The sequence below is a fragment of the Paroedura picta genome, chromosome 3 (genome assembly GCF_049243985.1).
Source record: "Paroedura picta isolate Pp20150507F chromosome 3, Ppicta_v3.0, whole genome shotgun sequence".
Lineage (NCBI taxonomy): Eukaryota > Metazoa > Chordata > Lepidosauria > Squamata > Gekkonidae > Paroedura > Paroedura picta.
Genome location: NC_135371.1, coordinates 1,327,784 through 1,348,822, shown reverse-complemented (window position 1 = coordinate 1,348,822; position 21,039 = coordinate 1,327,784). Strand labels below are relative to the sequence as shown.

General features: G+C 51.5%; 2 protein-coding genes across 10 annotated transcripts in view; both read right to left on the bottom strand.

The window, feature by feature from the left end:
* LOC143833904 (uncharacterized) overlaps positions 1–21,039 on the bottom strand; it is a 36,935-nt gene that overhangs the window by 9,523 nt on the left and 6,373 nt on the right. For 3 of the 9 annotated variants that reach the window (XM_077330186.1, XM_077330189.1, XM_077330191.1), the window contains exon 7: positions 18,752–20,915. The exons of 3 other annotated variants lie outside the window; for them this stretch is intronic. In XM_077330186.1, the coding sequence (XP_077186301.1) occupies positions 19,291–20,915 (1,625 nt within the window). In that variant the 3' untranslated portion in view covers positions 18,752–19,290. Of the gene's footprint in view, positions 1–511; positions 1,872–2,247; positions 2,374–3,088; positions 3,222–3,414; positions 3,498–3,989; positions 4,105–4,362; positions 4,851–6,135; positions 6,236–18,751; positions 20,916–21,039 lie in introns of those variants that run through there. 3 more of the 9 variants (XM_077330188.1, XM_077330190.1, XM_077330199.1) reach the window with 2 other exon arrangements.
* LOC143833892 (uncharacterized) lies at positions 8,661–16,882 on the bottom strand. The gene is given in 7 exon segments (XM_077330160.1): positions 8,661–10,427; positions 10,430–12,673; positions 13,050–13,175; positions 13,891–14,023; positions 14,224–14,297; positions 14,790–14,904; positions 15,163–16,882. Coding segments are annotated over 7 exon segments (3,249 nt in total). The 5' UTR covers positions 15,586–16,882; the 3' UTR covers positions 8,661–10,293.

Here is a 21,039-nt window from a genome sequence, read left to right as displayed (position 1 = left end):
CTGAGCTCTCGTTAACAAATTCTTAAATTCTTTCTTTTGTTAGTTTTAACGAGTGTATTTAGCTGGCTTGACTCCCGTCCGAAGAATGAATTTTCTTGTAAATTGGTTAGGGGGAAAGGAGGGGGGGCAGATGCCTGGCTTTGAAGAAGAGGAAATCAAACAGAAAACTCACAGTCTTTGCATTCCTCAGTCTTCAGCTCTTTTCAAGCTGGAAAAAAAATGGTCTGGGAAAAGTGCAGGCTTTTATCAGCTGGTCGTTTCAAGCTTAGAGAATTATTTACAACAAGGACGCCATTATGACCCCGAGCACAGGCAACGGTGATCCAGAGAACTTGATCTCCGCGGATCTGTAGGACCCTCAGGATGCCGTTCCTGGTTCCTGGGGCGACCGGTGAGTGAGATTTGCGCATCCTGCTCAGGTCCGCCAGGTGCTTCTGCCCCTGGCCCTCTGCCTGGCTCGGGAGCTCGTTATGGAAGGAGCTAGCACGGCGCAATCTTCAGTCGTCTCCCCCCTGTGTGGGTTTTCTGATGCGCTTGCAGTTTGCTATTCTGACTAAATCTCTTTCCACAAACAGAGCATTCAAAAGGTTTATCCCCTGTGTGGGTTCTCTGATGGTGTTGAAGAGACTGTTCCCAACGAAATCTCTTTCCACACTCTGAGCATTCAAAAGGTTTCTCTCCTGTGTGGGTTCTCTGATGCGCTTGCAGTTTGCTATTCTGACTAAATCTCTTTCCACAAACAGAGCATTCAAAAGGTTTCTCCCCTGTGTGGTTTCTCTGATGGTGTTGAAGAGACTGTTCCCAACGAAATCTCTTTCCACACTCTGAGCATTCAAAAGGTTTCTCTCCTGTGTGGGTTCTCTGATGCTTTCGAAGACTCTGATTCCAGCTGAATCCCTTACCACACACTGAGCATTCAAAAGGTTTCTCGCCTGTATGGGTTCTCTGATGATTTTGAAGAGTGCCATTCTCCCTGAATTTTTTCCCACACATTGAGCATTCAAAAGGTTTCTCTTCTGTGTGGGTTCGTTGGTGCACTTGAAGAGTGCCGTTTTCATTGAATTTTTTTCCACACACTGAGCATTCAAAAGGTTTCTCCCCTGTGTGGGTTCTTTGGTGCACTTGAAGACGGACACTCTGACTGAATCTCTTCCCACACAATGAGCATTGAAAAGGTTTCTCCCCTGTGTGGGTTTTCTGATGCCGTTGAAGATAGCCTCTGCAGTGGAATCTTTTTTCACACTCTGAGCATTCAAAAGGTTTCTCTCCTGTGTGGGTTCTTCGATGCACTTGAAGACTGCTATTTTGAGTGAATCTCTTTCCACACACAGAGCATTCAAAAGGTTTTTCCCCTGTGTGGATTCTCTGATGCCGTTGCAGACTGCCACTCCAACTGAATTGCTTTCCACACACTGGACATTCATACGGTTTCTCCCCAGTGTGGATTCTACGGTGCACTTGAAGACGGGCACTGCGACCGAATCGCTTTCCACACACTGAGCATTCAAAAGGTTTCTCCCCTGTGTGAGTACTTTTGTGCAGTTGAGGAGTGCCACTCTGATTGAATCGCTTTCCACAAACTGAATATTCAAAAGGTTTCTTGCCTTTTTGTATTTTTGGGTGTTGAAAGAGCTGTGATCTATTTTTGATATACTTTTCACACTGAACAAATCTACTTGCCTTCATTATCCTGTGCTCTGGAAAATGTGCACTATGCTTTTTTCCAACTGGCCTCCCAATTATATGATTGCCTTTCTTTCTCTTAGGCCTTTTTGTATTTGTGAGGTTTTCTTCCAAGTCTTCATTCTTAACTCTGTCTGGCGGTTGCTGATGAAGTTCCTTTCCTTCCAAATTACTCCGATTGTCCTCTGCTGGTATAAACAGAGAGATCCTGGTAGCACCTGAGAAATCTGGAAAGGTCCAAAGGCATCGGTGTGCCTGCCGTAGGAAGGGACTGACGGCCCTTGGGCTCCTCCAGCTTGGCTGATCTTAACCACCCCTCCCTCTTCCCCATAACTCTCTAGCACTTAGGGATCCCTCAAGCCCTCTCCGCAAAGCCACCGCTGAGTGCTGGCCTGAAGGGAGTTTCTGAGCCTTGAGATTTCAGGCCCCCAGACGGCCTCCCTCCCTCCTTACCCAGTGGCTGTGTGGGGGCATCAAACCAAAGGTTGCTGAGAAATTAATCAGAAATTCCCCCCTTGGTTATTCCTTGCCTGTTCCCGGGACACAACCGTGAAGGACACTCACTCTCAGCCAGCAAGTTTGGGGAGGAGATCTGCTCTTGGGATCCTCTTGGACATGGCTCCAGACTTCCTTTCGATGAAAATCTGTAGCTGGTCTCCCCCAAAGTCCCTCCTTTCCTTCCAGCTTCTTCTGAAAACAGAGAGAGAGAGAAAGAAAGAGAGAAGGTTTCATGTGATTATTAAGTGACCTGGTCCGCCTTGCAGGTGTTTGTGTCTTCAGTCTCACTGCAGGTGCCTTCCTTATGTTATGTTTTTCAAGGCTGGACTCAAGAATGCGGTCATTGGTTCATTCTGGGGACTTTATCCAGTGGTGTAACCAGGAGGGGTGGGGGAATCAGAAGGCTCTTAGTAGCCTCTGGGAAGTTCCATCAAGCAGTATGCTTCTTCGGGTGCTTAAGTACAATTCGGATGTATTATGCAGATGACACCCAGCTCTTCCTCCTGATGGATGGCTGCCCTGACTCCCCCCCAGAAGCATTAGCCAGATGCCTGGAAGCAGTGACGAGATGGCTCAAGCAGAGTTGTCTGAAGCTCAATCCTTCAAAGACGGAGGTCCTGTGGCTGGGTAGGAAGGGCCCATGTGGAGCTTAAACAGTTCCGCAGGGCCTGCAAAAGGGAGCTTTTCCGCCAGGCATTTGGTTGAGACCAGACAGAACCAACAGCGACTGAAGGGCCCCTGCGCCCCCCCCTCTCTCTCAGTATTCCACCAGAATACTCTGGACCTGTTTGCAGATCTCCTAAGTCGTGGGACAGGCCTCAAAACAGGCCTCCTATTCATTCTTTTGATTCAGGCCACATCCCATGGGCAGCCATTTACACCTTCGGCACCCAAGACAGATCCGTACCCAAAAAGGCCACCTTCTCGGAGATCTCCACCATGACTTCCTTGAAAAGAGCTCTTTGGGCCGGATCCAGCAGGGCCCACTCGGCCGGGGAGAAGGAGACGGACACGTCCTCCAAGGAGAAGGAGGGGAGACCCTGGAAGAGAAAGCAGACCCCCCCCCCCCCTCAGAGATCACACCAGGCACAGCTTGAACGATGGAAAAGAGTCGTCTGCCTTTGTGAGAGGGAAGAGGTGATCAGAGGACCTCTCGCCCAGACCCCTTGTAGAAACCGCCGGAGCAGAAGCCCCCTGAGAAGGCAGGAGGGACGCAGGCTGTCCCCTGCTCACCTTTCCTACCTGGACTGGAGGTACAGCAGCTGCTTCCTCTCTTCTGGAAAGAGGATGGTCCAACATCATCTCTTCACAACCTGCTAGCGAGACAAAGGAGGGAGGGTGTTTGCTTGTGGGTCTGCTCGTTCCTTGCTTCGCACACCCCCTTCCCAGAGTTGCGAAACTTTCCCCTGTGGACACGCAACGGAGGCCGAAGAGAAGCCCCGGGGCCTGTGAGCCTCAGGGATCAGCAGTGATGCCGACATATCTCAGGCTTCGGGGAGAGCTGTGTCCGGCCGACGGGGAAGGAAAGAGGGGGGCGGAAATGAGGTTGCAGGATACGTCATGATCCTCTTTGGCCCAGACACGAGAAGATCCGGGGACCTGAGGGTCTAACAGGGGAGTTTTCACCATGTCTCTTGGCACGCTAACAGCAGAACCGGGATTGCAGCCAGACGCAGCATGAACCAATGTCCTTTTCGAGGCATCACAGTTAGTGAACACTGAGGGCCACAAGTTAACTCTGACCAGATTTCTGCACCCACCCAATTCACAGGGTGCCCCAATCCCATCCGGGCACGATGAGTCCTTACCAGCGGAGAGGGCATCTTGGCCACGCTCCACGGCCTGCGCCCTCTGCCCTTCCTCGGAAGGAGCTCCTTCCGCCGCTGAGGTTGTAGCTTCCACCTTCACGGATGGCCCCAATAGCTGAAACCACAGCAAGAGGGAGGGGGAAGTGATGGAACGGAAGAGACCAAGCAAGGGGCCCTGCCCCCTCCTCTCAGCAGACCTGGGGAGTATTCTGGAGGGATGGGAAATTCTCTAGTACAAGAGGCTGCTGAAGGAGGCTGTTAAATTTCCCATTGGGATGATTAACACCTGGATTAATCTCTGGCTGGGAAACCTTAGGATAAGGCACAGATCATGGCTTAAATTGGACCTACCTGGAGGAATCCCCCTCCTCACCTGCTCGGCCTGCCTCTCCTCCTGGGCCTGGCTCAGGAGGAAGCCTTCGGCCAGGGCCACCGCCTGGGCGCTGCTCTCCGGCCCGCATCCTCTCACCCAGCCCTGCATCTCCCGGGGCAGGAGGGCCAGGAACTGCTCCAGGGTCACCCGGTCCAGCATCTGCCTCTTGGTGCTCCTCTCCGGCTCCAGCCAGCGGCTGCAGAGTCCGTGGAGCCGGCTGCAAACCTCCCGGGGCCCAGCGGCCTCCTGGTAGCGGAAGTGCCGGAAGCGCTGGCAATGGCCGTCTGAGGTCATGGTGTCCTGAGCCAGGGTCTCTGGCCCGGTGTTTCCCCTGAATTCAAGTCCATTCCCAGCCTGGGGGGGATGGGGGCCTTTCCTGGCTGTCCTGCCAGTTCGAAGGCCTTCTGGGTTCTGCTCTTCCATCTCTCGGGTCACCTCAGGTTCTGCGATGATGTCTTTATGCCTTGGCTATGGGGGGAGTCTTCTCCCTGGGGGGGGGGGGAAGGAGAGACACATGGAATGGAAAATGAAAGAGAGCGGAGATTCACGTCTGGGCTTCACCTGATTGATCGGCATGAATCACAAACCGAACTATTTATCTCCCTGGGATGTGAACTAGCTTAGCCTCAGGGTCTCTTGGCTCAGTCTGTCCCTGGGAGTGGAGGCCCCTTTGCCCCCAGCTGAGCCAGCCCCCAACCGAGGAGAAGGAGCAGCTGAGGTTGGGAAAAGAGCAGCTCTTGGCTTGTTTTGGGGCGGCCAGCTCCCCGTGGGGACCCTGCTGTTGGGATTTTGGAGAGCGGAGCCTGGGGGGGGGGGGCTTGGGGGGGAGAGAGACCTCAGCGGGGCCTCCTGCCACAACCCCCCCTCCAAAGCAGCCATTCTCTCCCCCGGAGGAAGCTGATCTCGGCCGGTCGTCTGGAGAGTCATAGGAGGAGAGCTCCCGGTTCCACCGGGAGGCTGGCAACCCCAGTGGGTTGGGAAATTAAAGCCGCCCCCGCCCTGCTGAAGGACGCGGATTCTCTTTGCCCCCCCCAAAAAAAAAACCTCTCATGAGCTGGCAGAGGAAAACCTGTGTCTTGCTGGGTGGCCAACCTCCCGGCCGGGGGGGACGGGAGTCCTCCAGCAGGCAGAGATCAGCCCCCTCCCCGTAGAAAGGCCTCTCCTGGGGGGGGGGACGACTGCGAGGCCTCGCTCCCTCCGGGCCTTCCCGCCCCGCCGCCTTACTCTCGAGGAGGCCTCCCGGGCCGCGGCTCCCCTGGGAACTCCCTCCCGGCCGCTCTAGCCCGGCGCTCGCTGCCCTTAACCCTTCCCGCGCTGCAGCCGAGGCGGCTCTTCCTCGGGAGTCGCCCTGCAGGGCCGGCCGCTGCAAACGCGCGTCAGTGGGCGGCGTGTGAACGGATCGCCCAGGGGGGGCCCGCCGGGGGGGGGCTGCAGCATCCCCCCCCCCCGGTCTGCGGCCCGGTCCTTCCCCGCCGGGAGATGCAGGGAGCGCCTCCCCCCCCAGCCCCAGCCCCAGGGACACTCTCGGGGGGGGGGAGGGGGGGCGGGATCCGGGCCGGCAGCCCCTGCAGCACTTCCCCCCCCCCCCAGCCCCATAGCGCGGCTTTGCCTGGGGGGAAGGCGGCCCCACTGATCCGGCTGGAAAAGCGCCACGAAGAAGGAGGAGAAGGAGAAGAAGGAGGAGAAGGGCCATTCCGCCACCGGGATCCATGTAGCAAATTTGCTGAACGAAAAATCGTCATTTTAAATAGTGGAATTCGTCGTTATGCATACCTGCCTTTGTGGTGGAATCCAGTTGCGTTTCTATCGTTTCCCACAGGCTTCCGGCCTCGGCAAAAATTGCCTAGCTCGTCCCGCCCCTGGCCGTCAAGCAGCCAATGGGCGGCCGTTAGCATGCTCCCAAACAGCCCCTTTCCCTTTAAGGAAGGTTTAAAAACACAACACACACACACACACACACAGGTTGCAAGGAATCTGCGTTGATCCATTGCAAGGGAGAGACCCATCCAGATAGCAGGTGGTGTTTGAGCTGCCGTTTCATCATTGCCACGCTCCCCCCGAGTGAAAAAAAAATCCCCCCCCTCACAGGCGTGATTTTCAGCCAAAAACAGTGTGAAAAATAAAGTGAAAATAAACCAGCAAATGGGCCTCTATGATGCTTGTGCTTAGTAACTTTAAACAGAGGGACTGCAGCCGGGGAAGCCTCCTTGGGTAAACGAAGGCTCACCGGTGCGTTGATCTCCGCTCGCTCGGAGAAAAAAAAATGGCGATCGCTTCGCCGGAAGATCAGAGGAGAGAGCCAGGGGGAGGGACTTTGCAGAAACCGCAACAATGATAACGCACAGAACTTTCCCGCTAGTGTTGCAGATTGGTTGCAGGAGTGTAGCGCTTTCCGGAGGGTGAATCCACTTTTTGGGATTTCCCTGAAAGCGCTACAACGAAGCGCTTCTTGCGGATCGGTTTCAGGTGTGTGGCAGATTGTCAACGACGTTGTGCATAACGGCAAAACTGTAGCGATTTCAATTATTAACCATTGTGCAATTTTAAAGGAGTGCGGAAAGCCCCTTGGTTCTTCTATGCCGCTTTTCTCTACCCAAAGGAGTCTCAAAGCGGCTTCCAGTCACCTTCCCTTCCTCTCCCCACAACAGACACCCTGTGAGGTGGGTGAGGCTGAGAGAGCCCTGAGATTAATTCTGGGTCAGAACATCCTTATTACTGCTGTGACTAGCCCAAGGCCACCCAGCTGGCTGCATGTGGGGAAGGAGCAGGGAATCAATCCTGGCTTGCCAGATTATTAGTCCACACTCCTAACCAGGACACCAAGCTGTATCGCTATAAACAGAATGCACAGATACAGGGGGATGAATCCACAAAACAACCACAGACAGAATAGAACGACAATATATTAAATACCCTCTTCTAGGAGGCTGGGAGAAATGATGCCCTTGCAGGATGGGCCAATGGCCTGGGGCCTCCCCCCCCCCGGGAACCGCCTACATCCATGACCTCAGCCTTCCAGAAGCAGCTGACGGGGATCTTGGGGGTCTGTGCCTGGCATCAATCTCAGACCCGCAAGGTTGACACGTTGCTGATGGCCCACCCATGCTCTTTCTTCCAGCTAGACTTGACGCTCAGGCCCTCAGGAGCTCAGTTCAGCCTTATTCAGAACTAGAGGCCGTGCCTAGAGAGAGAACGGGTGCTAGGATGCACAGCTGCACTGAGGCTTTTCAGGCACTGGCTACATGGCCAAATTGTAGACCATGGGAAGGAGGGAGAGACAGACAGACAGACGGACAGAAGAGAGCAGCAGAGGCTTCCCTGGGTCCCATGGGGCTGGTGGAGAGCCTTTTCTCCACCTCCTGCTTCCTCCCTGAGGCCCACCTGCAAACCTCAAGGAAGCCTCTCTCCTCCATCTCTCGGGAGGGGGAACTCTGAGGCTATGCCCCAGAGAGGTTGAGGGATGCCACTCTCCAGGTAGGACCTGGGGATTTGCTGGAATTGCCATTATTTTATCCTGTTGTATGTCAGTGTGTTTAGCTAGCCTGGCCGTTTTGCCCTGATGTAACCCAGATGCTTGATGCCTCATCCTCCCCACAAATTCCTCACCTCCCTTCCCCTGCTGCCCTGTAGTTTACCACACTTTCCTGTTCCTTGAAGCCCAAATAGTCATCTCTATGTTTTGACTCTTTTGAACTGTGGCTGGTTCGCGTTCCCAAGGTCGGGGGGAAAGCCTGTATATTGCCCACCCTATGCTTTCTAAGCCAACTCTGATTATGTCTTCCAAGAAGATGCTTGCATTTTCTAATACAAAAACTTTTAATTCAATTAGTTTACTTATTTAGAAATCGAAGTTTCTCACAGGAAGGGGGGACACTTTGGCTTTCGGTCCCATGGAGATGCAGGGATGCCAGGCTCCAGGTGGGAAACAAAGACAAATGCGTGTCTTTGCTAGTAAATGCTCGTAAACACTACTAGCATAAGGTAAAGGTAAAGGTATTCCCTGTGCAAGCACCGAGTCATGTCTGACCCTTGGGGTAACGCCCTCTAGCGTTTTCATGGCAGACTCAATACGGGGTGGTTTGCCAGTGCCTTCCCCAGTCACTACCGTTTACCCTCCAGCAAGCTGGGTACCCATTTTACCGACCTCGGAAGGATGGAAGGCTGAGTCAACCTTGAGCCGGCTGCTGGGATTGAACTCCCAGCCTCATGGGCAAAGCTTTCAGACGGCTGCCTTACCACTCTGCGCCACAAGAGGCTCTACTACTAGCATAATAATAAACATAAACCCATTCATAAAATTGTCACAGTTTCATCCTTCAATTAACTTAATTGATAGCACAATTTGCTTGAAGAACTGAAAACCTTTCAGTCTGTACGTTTTTCACTTCAGCTCAGTATCAAAGTAAATCAAAGACATGGTTATGTTAAAATCAAACATAAAATTGTTGGCTGGCAAAGAACCTCGTGGGCTTCTGAATTGCTGCCTCTGTGTCAGTCAGCCTTTCTCAGCTTTTCTCCGTTGAGAAACCCTGAAAAATATTCTTCAGGCTTCAAGAAACCCCCCAAATGGCACGAGATCGTGGAGAACACAGTGGTGAAACACACGTGCCCACCTGGAGCCCCTCCCCTTTCCCACCCCATCATGCCATCATTGGCCATGGGGAGGGGGGTCAGCATGACCATAAATGGCCATATCACCCAGTAAATGTGTAACAAATTAAAAAAAAAAGTAGTAATTAACTCCCAACAAATTCAGGAAACGCTTCCAGGGACGTCAGGAATCCCCAGAGTTTCACAAAATGCTGGTGAAGAAAGACTCCTCTGTGCTCTCTCAACTCCATTCATGGGACCCGGCATCTCTTGGAATAGCCCTTCCTCTGTGGACGGCAGAGATCAATTCCCCTGGAAAAAAGGACGGGGGGGGAGGAGTTTCCCAAGGAGGTTTAGGGATGCCAGCCTCCAGGTGAGATCTTGAGATCCCCTAAAATGACAGCTCCTTTACAGAGTGCAGAGATCAGTTCCCCTGGCTGCTTGGGAAGGGGTGAGGGAGGAGAGAAGGAGAGCTAGGCTGCCTTCTCGAAGCCAGACCTCCCCCGCCTCGGGAGACAGGATGGTGGAAGGGAAGGAAAGCCAGGCTAGCTCAATGCAGATGTGTCTTCAGATGCCCATCTGAACACACGAAGCCTCTGAGAAAGAGGCAGGATGCCTCCCCACCTCCAGGCGTCCCAACAACCGTAATGAAGACACGTTTCCACGAGGAAATAGTGGGATGAGTTTTCTCAGCCTGTTGCACAAAGACGCTCTCTCTGAGGAGGAACTTAAGGGGACCTCTGAGGAGTCCATGATGCAGAGTCAGCCTTGGCACAGGATTTACTCAAGGTCCTTGTTCATGGCATTGGGGGGTATCAGAGCAGAAGGAGGGAATCTTCTTTCTCTGAGGGTCAGTGAGAAGGACGATTGGGGAATAAGCACCTCCTCACAAGATTCACGGATCCCAGCCCACTTCCACAATTCTGGATCATGTTGAGGGGCCAGACCCTGTGAAACGTAGTGGTTGTGTTCCTTTCAACCCAAACACTTCCTACTGCCAGGATTCTTATGGCTGCAAGGTGGTGACACCCAAAAAAGCTCACAGCAGGCTAGGCTGGGTTGGGAGATGCCTCTCAAGAACTGCCTGTCATCTAAAACTGAATTAAGGATGTTGTCTTGTCACAACAAGGTATCTGCCAGAAGCAGAGAGGCTGTAGATACCTGTTATCCTCAACTTGTATACGGACTCACAGGATTGGAGAAAGGAAGTGTTTTTGCCCGTTGTGTGGCTGTCAGAATGAGTGAGAGTGGCAGATAAGCTGAAACAGTGAGTAGTACCTGGGTTCTCTAAGGCTGTTGAAGGGTGCTACCAACCTCAACCTCTTTCTATGCAGTCAGCATTCAAGGTGTTTCTCCTGTGTGAGTTTTTTTATGCTTTTGAAAAGTCCAATTTACACTGAATGTCTTTCCACACACTGAGCAGTTAAAACATTTCTCCCCAGTATGTGTTCTTTGATGCTTTTGAAGAGTGCCCATTGACTGAATCTCTTCCCACACACTAAGCATTCAAAAGGTTTCTCCCCTGTGTGTGTTTTCTTATGCTGTTGCAGATTGCTACTCTGACCGAATCTCTTTCCACATATGGAGCATTCAAAAGGTTTCTTCCCTGTGTGGGTACTTTGATGTCGTTGCAAGTTGCCACTGTGACTGAATCTCTTTCCACAAACGGAGCATTCAAAAGGTTTCTCCCCTGTGTGGGTTCTCTGATGTTCGTGCAGATGGCCTATGTTAATGAATCTCTTTCCACACCGTGAGCATTCAAAAGGTTTCTCCCCTGTGTGGGTTCTTTGATGGTGTTGAAGAGACTGTTCCCAGCGAAATCTCTTTCCACACTCTGAGCATTCAAAAGGTTTCTCTACTGTGTGGGTTCTCTGATGCTGTCGAAGACTCTGATTCCATCTGAATCCCTTACCACACACTGAGCATTCAAAAGGTTTCTCTCCTGTGTGGGTTAGTCGGTGAACTTGAAGAGAGCCATTCTCCCTGAATTTTATCCCACACATTAAGCATTCAAAAGGTTTTTCCCCTGTGTGGGTTCGTTGATGCAGCTGAAGAGAGCCATTCTTACTGAATTTTTTACCACACATTGAGTATTCAAAAGGTTTCTCCCCTGTGTGGGTTCGTCGGTGGACTTGAAGTGTACCATTCTCACTGAATTTCTTTCCACATACTGAACATTCAAAAGGTTTCTCTCCTGTGTGGGTTCGTCGGTGCACTTGAAGATTGCCAGGCCGACTGAATCTCTTCCCACACACTGAGCATTCAAAAGGTTTCTCCCCTGTGTGGGTTTTCTGATGCTGTTGCAGATTGCCACTCTGACTGAATCTCTTTCCACATACAGAGCATTCAAAAGGTTTCTCCCCTGTGTGGGTACTCTGATGCCGTTGAAGATTGCCACTATGACCGAATCTCTTTTCACATAAAGAGCATTCAAAAGGTTTCTCCCCTGTGTGGGTTCTCTGGTGATATTGCAGACGGCCTATGTCAATGAATCTCTTTCCACACACTAAGCATTCAAAAGGTTTCTCCCCTGTGTGGATTTTCTGATGCTTTTGAAGAGTGCCATTCTCCCTGAATTTTTTCCCACACATTGAGCATTCAAAAGGTTTCTCTCCTGTGTGGGTTCGTTGATGCACTTGAAGAGTGCCATTTTCACTGAATTTTTTCCCACACACTGAGCATTCAAAAGGTTTCTCCCCTGTGTGGGTTCTTTGGTGCACTTGAAGACGGCCACTCTGACTGAATCTCTTGCCACACAATGAGCATTCAAAAGGTTTCTCCCCTGTGTGGGTTTTCTGATGCCGTTGAAGATGGCCTCTGTCATGGAATCTTTTTTCACACTCTGAGCATTCAAAAGGTTTCTCTCCTGTGTGTGTTCTTTGGTGCACTTGAAGACTGCTACTTTGACTGAATCTCTTTCCACACACGGAACATTCAAAAGGTTTTGCCCCTGTGTGGATTCTCTGATGTCGTTGCAGACTGCCAGTCCAACTGAATCTCTTCCGACATACTGAGCATTCTAATGGTTTCTCCCCGGTGTGTGTTCTCTGGTGCTGTTGTAGATGGCCTCTGTCATTGCATCCCTTTCCACACACTGAGCATTCAAAAGGTTTCTCCCCGGTGTGGGTTCTCTGGTGCTTTTGAAGAGCGCCATTCTCACTAAAAAATTTCCCACACACTGGACATTCAAAAGGTTTCTCCCCTGTGTGGGTCCTTCGATGCACTTGAAGACTGCCACTCCAACTGAATCGCTTTCCACACACTGGACATTCATATGGTTTCTCCCCGGTGTGGATTCTACGGTGCACTTGAAGACGGGCACTACAACCAAATTTCTTTCCACACACTGAGCATTCAAAAGGTTTCTCCCCTGTGTGAGTACTTTTGTGCAGTTGAGGAGTGCCACTCTGATTGAATCGCTTTCCACAAACTGAATATTCAAAAGGTTTCTTGCCTTTTTGTATTTTTGGGTGTTGAAAGAGCTGTGATCTATTTTTGATATACTTTTCACACTGAACAAATCTACTTGCCTTCATTATCCTGTGCTCTGGAAAATGTGCACTATGCTTTTTTCCAACTGGCCTCTCAATTATATGACTGCCTTTCTTTCTCTTAGGCCTTTTTGTATTTGTGAGGTTTTCTTCCAAGTCTTCATTTTTAACTCTGTCTGGCAGTTGCTGATGAAGTTCCTTTCCTTCCAAATTACTCCGATTGTCCTCTGCTGGTATAAACAGAGAGATCCTGGTAGCACCTGAGAAATCTGGAAAGGTCCAAAGGCATCGGTGGGCCTGCCGTAGGAAGGGACTGACGGCCCTTGGGCTCCTCCAGCTTGGCTGATCTTAACCACCCCTCCCTCTTCCCCATAACTCTCTAGCACTTAGGGATCCCTCAAGCCCTCTCCGCAAAGCCACCGCTGAGTGCTGGCCTGAAGGGAGTTTCTGAGCCTTGAGATTTCAGGCCCCCAGACGGCCTCCCTCCCTCCTTACCCAGTGGCTGTGTGGGGGCATCAAACCAAAGGTTGCTGAGAAATTAATCAGAAATTCCCCCCTTGGTTATTCCTTGCCTGTTCCCGGGACACAACCGTGAAGGACACTCACTCTCAGCCAGCAAGTTTGGGGAGGAGATCTGCTCTTGGGATCCTCTTGGACATGGCTCCAGACTTCCTTTCGATGAAAATCTGTAGCTGGTCTCCCCCAAAGTCCCTCCTTTCCTTCCAGCTTCTTCTGAAAACAGAGAGAGAGAGAAAGAAAGAGAGAAGGTTTCATGTGATTATTAAGTGACCTGGTCCGCCTTGCAGGTGTTTGTGTCTTCAGTCTCACTGCAGGTGCCTTCCTTATGTTATGTTTTTCAAGGCTGGACTCAAGAATGCGGTCATTGGTTCATTCTGGGGACTTTATCCAGTGGTGTAACCAGGAGGGGTGGGGGAATCAGAAGGCTCTTAGTAGCCTCTGGGAAGTTCCATCAAGCAGTATGCTTCTTCGGGTGCTTAAGTACAATTCGGATGTATTATGCAGATGACACCCAGCTCTTCCTCCTGATGGATGGCTGCCCTGACTCCCCCCCAGAAGCATTAGCCAGATGCCTGGAAGCAGTGACGAGATGGCTCAAGCAGAGTTGTCTGAAGCTCAATCCTTCAAAGACGGAGGTCCTGTGGCTGGGTAGGAAGGGCCCATGTGGAGCTTAAACAGTTCCGCAGGGCCTGCAAAAGGGAGCTTTTCCGCCAGGCATTTGGTTGAGACCAGACAGAACCAACAGCGACTGAAGGGCCCCTGCGCCCCCCCCTCTCTCTCAGTATTCCACCAGAATACTCTGGACCTGTTTGCAGATCTCCTAAGTCGTGGGACAGGCCTCAAAACAGGCCTCCTATTCATTCTTTTGATTCAGGCCACATCCCATGGGCAGCCATTTACACCTTCGGCACCCAAGACAGATCCGTACCCAAAAAGGCCACCTTCTCGGAGATCTCCACCATGACTTCCTTGAAAAGAGCTCTTTGGGCCGGATCCAGCAGGGCCCACTCGGCCGGGGAGAAGGAGACGGACACGTCCTCCAAGGAGAAGGAGGGGAGACCCTGGAAGAGAAAGCAGACCCCCCCCCCCTCAGAGATCACACCAGGCACAGCTTGAACGATGGAAAAGAGTCGTCTGCCTTTGTGAGAGGGAAGAGGTGATCAGAGGACCTCTCGCCCAGACCCCTTGTAGAAACCGCCGGAGCAGAAGCCCCCTGAGAAGGCAGGAGGGACGCAGGCTGTCCCCTGCTCACCTTTCCTACCTGGACTGGAGGTACAGCAGCTGCTTCCTCTCTTCTGGAAAGAGGATGGTCCAACATCATCTCTTCACAACCTGCTAGCGAGACAAAGGAGGGAGGGTGTTTGCTTGTGGGTCTGCTCGTTCCTTGCTTCGCACACCCCCTTCCCAGAGTTGCGAAACTTTCCCCTGTGGACACGCAACGGAGGCCGAAGAGAAGCCCCGGGGCCTGTGAGCCTCAGGGATCAGCAGTGATGCCGACATATCTCAGGCTTCGGGGAGAGCTGTGTCCGGCCGACGGGGAAGGAAAGAGGGGGGCGGAAATGAGGTTGCAGGATACGTCATGATCCTCTTTGGCCCAGACACGAGAAGATCCGGGGACCTGAGGGTCTAACAGGGGAGTTTTCACCATGTCTCTTGGCACGCTAACAGCAGAACCGGGATTGCAGCCAGACGCAGCATGAACCAATGTCCTTTTCGAGGCATCACAGTTAGTGAACACTGAGGGCCACAAGTTAACTCTGACCAGATTTCTGCACCCACCCAATTCACAGGGTGCCCCAATCCCATCCGGGCACGATGAGTCCTTACCAGCGGAGAGGGCATCTTGGCCACGCTCCACGGCCTGCGCCCTCTGCCCTTCCTCGGAAGGAGCTCCTTCCGCCGCTGAGGTTGTAGCTTCCACCTTCACGGATGGCCCCAATAGCTGAAACCACAGCGAGAGGGAGGGGGAAGTGATGGAACGGAAGAGACCAAGCAAGGGGCCCTGCCCCCTCCTCTCAGCAGACCTGGGGAGTATTCTGGAGGGATGGGAAATTCTCTAGTACAAGAGGCTGCTGAAGGAGGCTGTTAAATTTCCCATTGGGATGATTAACACCTGGATTAATCTCTGGCTGGGAAACCTTAGGATAAGGCACAGATCATGGCTTAAATTGGACCTACCTGGAGGAAGCCCCCTCCTTACCTGCTCGGCCTGCCTCTCCTCCTGGGCCTGGCTGAGGAGGAAGCCTTCGGCCAGGGCCACCGCCTGGGCGCTGCTCTCCGGCCCGCATCCTCTCACCCAGCCCTGCATCTCCCGGGGCAGGAGGGCCAGGAACTGCTCCAGGGTCACCCGGTCCAGCATCTGCCTCTTGGTGCTCCTCTCCGGCTCCAGCCAGCGGCTGCAGAGTCCGTGGAGCCGGCTGCAAACCTCCCGGGGCCCAGCGGCCTCCTGGTAGCGGAACTGCCGGAAGCGCCGGCAATGGCCGTCTGAGGTCACGGTGTCCTGAGCCAGGGTCTCTGGCCCGGCCCTTCCCCAGAATCCAACTGTGCTCCCAGCTTGGGAGGGATGGGGGCCTTTCCTGGCTGCCTTGCTGGTTCCGGGTCCTCCTGGGCTCTGCTCTTCCATCAGGTCACCTCAGGCTCTGCAATGATGCCTTTCAGTCCCTTTTCTATGAAGAGGAGCTTCTCCTTGGGAGGAAGGAGAGGCACAGAAATGTACATGGAAGGTGAAGGAGAACAGAGATTCACGTCTGGGCTTCACCAGGAGAATTTTCCTGATTGATCGGCATAGAGGGCTTCTTGTGGTCTGTAGTCCAAGTTTGAGATCGTGTTTCTGAATCACAAACCGAACTATTTCTCTCCCTGGGCGGCTCTTTCGGGATGTGAACTAGCTTAGCCTCTGGGTCCCTTGGCTCAGTCTGTCCCCCGGAGTGGAGGCCCCTTTACCCCCAACAGGAATAAAAGGTCAGGCAAGGGCGAGCCCCCAACCGAATGGGTCTGTGTGGAGGAGGAGCAGCTGAGGTTGGGAAAAGAGCAGCTCTTGGCTTGTTTTGGGGCGGCCAGCTCCCCGTGGGGACCCTGCTGTTGGGATTTTGGAGAGCGGAGCCTGGGGGGGGGCTTGGGGGGGAGAGAGACCTCAGCGGGGTCTCCTGCCACAAACCCCCCTCCAAAGCAGCCATTCTCTCCCCCGGAGGAAGCTGATCTCGGTCGTCTGGAGAGTCATTCTCATAGGAGGAGAGCTCCCGGTTCAACCGGGAGGCTGGCAACCTCGGTTGGTTGGGAAATTAAATTTATCAGGAAAAAATTTTTCACAGTCAGAGTAGTTCAGCAGTGGAATAGGCTGCCTAAGGAGGTGGTGAGCTCCCCCTCACTGGCAGTCTTCAAGCAAAGGTTGGATACCCACTTTTCTTGGATGCTTTAGGATGCTCTGGGCTGATCCTGCGTTGAGCAGGGGGTTGGACTAGATGGCCTTCATGGGCCCTTCCCACTCTGATTCTAAAGCCGCCCCCGCCCTGCTGAAGGACGCGGATTCTCTTTGCCCCCCCCAAAAAAAACCTCTCATGAGCTGGCAGAGGAAAACCTGTGTCTTGCTGGGTGGCCAACCTCCCGGCCGGGGGGGACGGGAGTTCTCCAGCAGGCAGAGATCAGCCCCCTCCCCGTAGAAAGGCCTCTCCTGGGGGGGGGGACGACTGCGAGGCCTCGCTCCCTCCGGGCCTTCCCGCCCCGCCGCCTTACTCTCGAGGAGGCCTCCCGGGCCGCGGCTCCCCTGGGAACTCCCTCCCGGCCGCTCTAGCCCGGCGCTCGCTGCCCTTAACCCTTTCCGCGCTGCAGCCGAGGCGGCTCTTCCTCGGGAGTCGCCCTGCAGGGCCGGCCGCTGCAAACGCGCGTCAGTGGGCGGCGTGTGAACGGATCGCCCAGGGGGGGCCCGCCGGGGGGGGGCTGCAGCATCCCCCCCCCGTCTTCCCCTCCCCCCCCCCGGTCTGCGGCCCGGTCCTTCCCCGCCGGGAGATGCAGGGAGCGCCTCCCCCCCCCAGCCCCAGCCCCCCCCAGCCCCAGGGACACTCTCGGGGGGGGAGGGGGGGCGGGATCCGGGCCGGCAGCCCCTGCAGCACTTGCCCCCCCCAGCCCCATAGCGCGGCTTTGCCTGGGGGGAAGGCGGCCCCACTGATCCGGCTGGAAAAGCGCCACGAAGAAGAAGGAGAAGGAGAAGAAGGAGAGCTGGTTCTCCGATGCCGCTTTTCCCTCCCGAAGGAGTCCGGAGGATCCCTGGCAATGACAGGCCGTCAGGATGGCTCTAGTGCCCTCCTCCACCCCCCTGTGCACATATGCGTGTACTAGCTCATGCTGGCTAGCCCCACAGCTATAGTGGTGGATATTCCACAAACTGGAATATTACACTGTTGGCCAGGCATGTCAGAAAGCCGCATGACTCTGGATGCTTAGCAGAGCTTCTTTCCCAGCACACATTAGGAAAATTGAAGCCACCCAGAATGACAAGGTCCTGATGCCCAGATAATCCCTCAAGAAAATTAAGGGAAGAAAGGAAAATATATAACTCAAAGTAGAGAATAAAACAGTTATGAATACAAAGAGAATCCAAAAGATTTTTTGCAAATACTAATTTGTATACAAAGGCACATGTACAGGAGACTAAACTAGAGGCATTTTTGAACAAGGATTTGAATATTAAGATAACAGAAAATCATAACAAATTATTAAACTCTCCAATTTCTATTTCTGAAGTATTGGATGGGCTTAATAATCTGAAAGAGGGCAAAACCCCAGTCCAGATGGAGTGTTTAATTAATTTTTTTACATTGTCTAGAGATGAGCTTTTAACACCTATTCATGAAATGGTACGCAAAATTTTAAAATCTGAAGCTTTACCAGTTTTATGGAAGAATCAGAGTCCATTAACACCTTTAAGACCAACGAATATTTATTCAGGGCGTGAGACGAAGAGTGCTTGCACTCGAAAGCTCATGCCCTGAATAAATCTTCTTTGGTCTTAAAGGTGCCCCTGGACTCTGATTCTATTGTGCTGCTTCAGACTATTTGAATCCAGATGCATGGAATAAAGAGCCTCTTGTGGCGCAGAGTGGTAAGGCAGCAGACATTCAGTTTGAAAGCTCTGCCCGTGAGGCTGGGAGTTCAATCCCAGCAGCCGGCTCAAGGTCGACTCAGCCTTCCATCCTTCCGAGGTCGGTAAAATGAGTACCCAGCTTGCTTGCTGGGGGGTAAACGGTCATGACTGGGGAAGGCACTGGCAAACCACCCCTTATTGAGTCTGCCATGAAAACACTAGAGGGCGTCACCGCAAGGGTCAGACATGACTCAGTGCTTGCACAGGGGATACCTTTACCTTTACATTGTTTCCTACAAGGGAGAATGAAATAAAGGCAGTTCAAAACTTTAGACCAATATTGCTACTAAATGTATACATAGATACTGAAATGGCTTTTGATAATGTTCACTGGAAAAAGCACTCAACATTTAGAAATAGGGGAGACTTTTTGAACCTGGGTTAAAGCAATTAATACAAAACACAAGAGGCCAGGATTAAGCTTAATGATAAAATTTCTCAGAAATACTCCTTTTGTAAAGGAAGAATACAAGGCTGCCCTCTATCTCCTCTGCTATTTTTTTCCATATAGACAGCATGGTTTTAAAAAACTAAAGGATCTTTAAATTAAGCAACTGACAGTAAATTTGAAATAATAGGAAATTCATGCATTTGCTGATGACTTAGTGGTCTGTATAGAAGACCCTTTAAAATCTGCATCCCCCTTGACTTAAGGAATGACATTATTTAATATCAGGTTTCAAAGTAAATAAACAAAAATCTAATAAGTTAGTTTGGAAAATGTCTAAGATACAACTTGAAGACTCGGAAATTTTCGATTCTGTCTCCAACCTGGGGGAATGCTCTCCCAGATGATATCAGGACCCTCCAAGATTTTAAACAGTTCCAGAGCTGTTCTACCAGGCCAGTGGTTGAGATCAGGAAATTAACACCAAGAAAAGGCTGGCCATCCCTGCTAACAAAACAGCAATACACCATCCACAAAAACACCAACTAGTCCAAGAGAATAAGATTATGGATGCTAGCTGATTATACGTTTAATCCAGTAGCAAAGAGACTGTAGAAACCTTTTACCCACAACTTGTCTATTTCCTCACAGGACTGGGGAAGGGAAGTGTTTTTGCCAGTTTTGTGGATGCCAGAATGAGTTAAAGAGGCAGATAACATGAAATTGTGAGTAGTATGTTAGTTCTCTGACACTATTAAAGACTGCCACTCTGACTGAATCTCTTTCTGTGCACTGAGCATTCAAGGTGTTTCTCCTGTGTGAGTTTTTTGATGCTGTCTAATAGTCCACCTCGCACTAAATCTCTTTCCACACAATGAACATTCAAAAGGCTTTTCCCCTGTGTGTGTCCTTTGGTGCGCTAGAACATTGCCACTCTGACTGAATTTCTTTCCACACACCGAGCATTCAAAAGGTTTCTCTCCTGTGTGGGTTCTTTGATGCTTTTGAAGAGTACCACTCCAACGGAATCTCTTTCCACATATTGAGCATTCAAAAGGTTTCTCCCCTGTGTGGGTTCTCTGATGCTGTTGAAGAGTGCCACTATCACTGAATCCCTTTCCACAAACAGAGCATTCAAAAGGTTTCTCCCCTGTGTGGATTCTATAGTGTCCATGAAGAACCCACCTCGTACTGAATCTCTTTCCACAAACTGAGCATTCAAAAGGTTTCTCCCCTGTGTGGGTTCTCTGATGCCTTTGAAGATCCTGATGCTGACGAAATGTCTTTCCACACACTGAACATTCAAAAGGTTTCTCCCCTGTGTGGGTTCTTTGGTGCAGTTGAAGATTGTGATGCTTACTGAATTTTTTTCCACAATCTGAGCATTTAAATGGCTTTTCCCCTGTGTGCGTTTTTTGATGCAGTTGAAGAGTGCCGCTCCGACTGAATCTCTTTCCACACACTGAGCATTTATAAGGTTTCTCCCCTGAGTGGGTTTTTTGATGCTGTTGAAGATAGTCACTCTGATAGAATCCCTTTCCACACTCTGAACATTCAAAAGGTTTCTCCCCTGTGTGGATTCTCAGATGCTTTTGAAGAGTGCGACTCTGACAGAATTTCTTTCCACACTCTGAGCATTCAAAAGGTTTCTCCCCTGTGTGGGTTCTCTGATGCTGTTGAAGGTCACTAGGCCGACTGAATCCCTTTCCACATTCTGGGCATTCAAAAAGTTTCTCCCCTGTGTGGGTTGTTTGATGCTTTTGAAGACTGCAATTGTGACTGAATCTCTTTCCACACAATGAGCATTCAAAAGGTTTCTCCCCTGTGTGGGTTCTTCGGTGCACTCGAAGAGTGCCACTCTGACTGAAACTCTTTCCACATACTGGGCACTCAAAAGGTTTCTCTCCTGTGTGGGTTCTCTGATGTTGTTTAAGATGGCTAGGCCGATTGAATCCTTTTCCACACTCCGAGCATTCAAAGGTTTTCTCCCCTGTGTGAGTTCGCTGATGCTGTTGAAGATGGCTAGGCCGACTGAATCTCTTTCCACACACAGAGCATTCGACGGGCTTCTCCCCTGCATGGGTTCTCCGGTGTTCTTGAAGGATGGTACTTTGACTGAATCCCTTCCCAGACACTGAATATTCGAAATGTTTCTTGCCTTTTTGTATATTTCGGTGCTGGAAGAATTGTGATCTGTTTCTGAAGTGTTTTCCACACTGAATTAATTTACTTGCCTTAATTTTTCTGTGCTCTGGAAGATGCACACTATGTTTTTTTCCATCTGGCCTTTCAATTATATGACTGCCTTTCTTTCTCTTAGGACTTGCTTTATTTGTGAGGTCTTCTTTCAAGTCTTCGTTTTTAACTCTGTCTGGCAGTTGCTGACGATGTTCCTCACCCTCCTCCTTCCTCCGATTGTGCTCTGCTGGGATAAACACAGAGATCCTGGTAGCGCCTTGGAAATCTGAGAAGGTCCAAAGGGATCTGTAAAAATCCAGTAGGAACGGACTTGCAGCCCTTTGGCCTCCTCCAGCTTTTGATTTCAGGCT